General features: G+C 44.6%; 1 protein-coding gene across 1 annotated transcript; it reads right to left on the reverse strand.

The window, feature by feature from the left end:
- Positions 1-214: 214 nt before the first annotated feature.
- LOC102743271 (thymosin beta-15A) lies at positions 215-3,259 on the reverse strand. Its single transcript, XM_006751132.3, has 3 exons — positions 3,148-3,259; positions 1,595-1,711; positions 215-658 (listed from the first exon to the last, which is right to left on the reverse strand). The coding sequence occupies exons 2-3, from the start codon at positions 1,692-1,694 to the stop codon at positions 621-623; spliced, it is 138 nt and encodes a 45-aa protein (XP_006751195.1). The 5' UTR covers positions 1,695-1,711; positions 3,148-3,259; the 3' UTR covers positions 215-620.
- Positions 3,260-3,386: the final 127 nt, after the last annotated feature.

Raw genomic sequence — 3,386 nt, forward strand, 5'->3', positions numbered from 1 at the left:
TCTAAGGTCTCGAATTGTATGATTCCAACTCTAAGGAAAAAGCACCTAGCATCACTAAGTCAGGACCCACTGCACCTGGACAGCAGAGAGCCTATCCATGTGAATGATCTGCCAAAGTGTCTTTCCTGCAACCATTTTGTTTGGCTAAAAAGAGTACCCTTGGTACTTCCATTCTTTGGAAGACCACTAGGAATGAATCACAGGAGCCTTAATGTATTGATGTGATTTATTATTTTATTGCCACATTAGAAATGAAAATAAACTGAAAATCTGCAAACCCATGTCCCTTCATGAAGATTATGGAGCAATGGAGACACCCATTGTAGAAGGTGAAAAGTAGCTTATCCTGTAGGGGGTAGAAGAACATCACACACAAAGGTCATCAATGGTGGGATTATGGACAACATCTGCCAGCTGGAGTTTATGCATCAATGGAAAGTTTACAAAATGAACATAAGGGAACACTGGCTACTCCTGACATCTTAGCCAGGGAGTACGGGTGTGAAGCATTAGAAGGTGCCTAAAATCTCTACAAGCACATAGGTTTACAAAAAAAAAAAAGCCCCAAACTGAGACACTCAGGCATTGTTGAAAACTGCTTGTGGGAGGAGATTCCCATCTTATGAAGTTTGAACACACTCTTTCTCCTGCTGGATAGCTGGGGGAAAAAACAAACATAAAAAAATCATTAAGAAGGTTTTTTTTAAGATTAAGTTCAGTTTCTTCCCCAAAAGTACTTTTCCAAGTCACTGAAGGCTGCCATACCTGCTTACAGGGTGTGTGTGTGTGTGTGTGTGTGTGTGTGTGTGTGTGTGTGTGTGTGTGTGTGTGTGTAAACCACCTGAATGTTCATTAGAATCTACATCAACTGCAGGGTTTTTTCCCATTTAAGAGGTAGATCTATGCTGTTGCCATTTTTTCCATATGTTATTTTAAGAATGAAGAGGAACTGAAGCATTTTCTTCAGATTTAGCTATCCCTATACAATTTGAAAGATATACCATTTCAGACAATTTTGATTAACTTTCAAATAATGCTGACATGAAAAAATGTGCCCCTTGGTTTGGAGTTTCTCCAGCAGATTGTAAGTCAGGAGGGCAAAACTGATCCCTTGATCCCTGGGACACCTGACTATACCCAAGAGCTGCACTGGTTCTCCTACCTCATCTTGTCATCAGGTAGAGAAGGCCGAAACCACAAAGTTTATACAGCTCTTTAGGGATGAGATCACAAACCCAAATTGTTAGGTGCATAAAAATGGCAAATAACCAAAAATTGGACAAAACTAAGATGTTTATAATACTGAGTCCAATATCCCAAGATTGGTTTTAATGTGGCTTTTAGTAATTTTTTTCAACAACCAAAAAAACACAGTTTTTAAAAAATTCTCCATTACTACTAGGGCCTATTTTGTGAGAACCACTCATATGAGCCAGGTAAGAAGCAACTATTTGATATTTTTAGATGTTGCATTAAATACATTGGTACTTTAATTATTGTTTACTTTGTGGCAAAATTTACAAGAAGAGTTTATTTACTGAACCTATCAATTTTCACCATTGTTTGTCTCAACTAGAAAGCCCCCATGACTTACTTTCCTTTGAGGGAAGAGTATTTTTTTCTTTAGTATTAGTTTTCTTCAGTTTTGACCTGTCAAACTTCTCCACTTCAGACAAATCTGGCTTATCACTCATCTTGACTAAAAGAAAGACTGAAAAAAAAAACATTTAACAAACCTATCTGGTAGAACTATTATCAGACTAAGGAGTAACAGCCAAAATTCTCACATTTAATATTAATGTGTATTTTACCTGCTGATTTTCAACAGGAAACAAGCAGCAGATCTTAGAAATGTCGTGTTTTTATTAGAATACTTTTTATTCCATGTCATTACCCTATTTCTGATAAGCAGTAAATGCCACTGAATCAGGATGCACCAGAAACCAAGATGCTCTAGAAACTGGAGTCAATATGTCTGACTCTTAAAATCACAGCAAAGGTAAAATGAAGGTGATAGAAACACATGAGCAGATAGGGAGAGAAGAAAAAATATGGACTGGGTTTAACCAGCTGATGAATTTTCACAGGAGATAGCACTATTTGAGCATCTTCACTTTCTAGTCAATTACTTGGGGGGGGGCACTTTTCCTGGGGGATATGAGCAGCACACACACAAAAAAAGGGTGCTTAAAAAATTGTACTAGCTTCTTTCCATTTTATCTGCCCAAAGACAGTAGATTAAGGAGCCACAATAAGAGAGGGAAGGGATTTAATCTGATCATAACTAATTACATGTCTCATACTAGCTCCTTATGGTACTGTTTTGTAAATGCTGTAAGAAGACACAACTAATTAGGATCAGACCAAGGACTTCAGCAGAACAGGGTAAACAAATAGAGTTGATTTTTATTTCACCATATTTTCTCTGCAAAGGGAAAGGTTAGGAGATGAGGTGCCCTGTGACCATTCCGGATTTGTCAACAAGACAATAGGAGACCCCAGAGACCGGAAAACAGAGCTCTCAAGCGCGTGCCTGGTCCCACCCTGGTTGGGGTAAGACAGGTCTAGTGCCCAGAGTAGAATGGAGAGGCCCCCAAGCAGCCAGAAGTCCCGAGTGTGCCTCCCTTCCGTCGAGGTCACCCTAAGACCCTCCTCTGACGAGGGATCAGATGCCAATCTCCAAGGTAGGGAAACAGGGACTAACAGATCATAAAAGGCTGGGCGCGTGGGTCTGTTTGTCAGGAGCGGTTTGCTTACATTTTAAAATAACCATCATCTTTGTTGGGCGCGCAGCCCACCTTTTGGCCACAAAGGGAGAACGCGAAGGGCCTGCCCCAGAGGGCCCATTCCGGGCAGCACCGAAAGTCCTCGTCCTCTCAGCCTCGGGCTTGCAGTCACAGCGGACCGGCCGCTCTGAGGGGCCGCCCCCTCGGGCCTCCCAAGGACCCACCCGGGGAGGACCCGGCAACGCGCAGAAGGCGGCGCCGCAGAAGACAAAGACGCGGACTCTCTAGGAGGCGCAGTTACAAAACGCCAGTCCCGACCCGGCCCCACCGGTTCCCGAGAGACCGACCCCCTCCGCCCCGCAGCCGCTGCGCCCTCCTGTCCCCAAAGTCTTCTGGTTCCGCCGGGACCGCAGGTCCTCACCTGATGGCCTGAAGACGGGTGAAAGGCCGACGGCTGGACCAACGCCACTCCACACACAGGACGACGTTAGCCTTCCCGCGCGGAACGCTGCAGTTGTAGTCGCGGGGCAGTCTCCGCCCCCAGGCCCCGCCCCAGACCCCCCTAGCCATCTCTGATTGGATGAGGGAATCCCAGGCCCGCCTCTTCGCCCCTCCCCCCTCCCGCTTTCGTCTTGTAGGCTTGAGCCCGGTGTCTCCCCT

The sequence above is a fragment of the Leptonychotes weddellii genome, unplaced genomic scaffold (genome assembly GCF_054177405.1).
Source record: "Leptonychotes weddellii isolate Sample4059 unplaced genomic scaffold, ASM5417740v2 HiC_scaffold_10020, whole genome shotgun sequence".
Classification (NCBI taxonomy): Eukaryota; Metazoa; Chordata; class Mammalia; order Carnivora; family Phocidae; genus Leptonychotes; species Leptonychotes weddellii.

What these genes read in the sequence shown, in the direction of transcription:
- LOC102743271 (XM_006751132.3), bottom strand. Translation starts at nt 1,694, where the DNA reads ATGAGTGATAAGCCAGATTTGTCTGAAGTGGAGAAGTTTGACAGGTCA. An exon ending in TACTCTTCCCTCAAAGGAAA is followed by an intron (nt 659 to 1,594) that starts GTAAGTCATGGG and finishes TTTTTCCCCCAG; the next exon opens with CTATCCAGCAGGAGAAAGAG.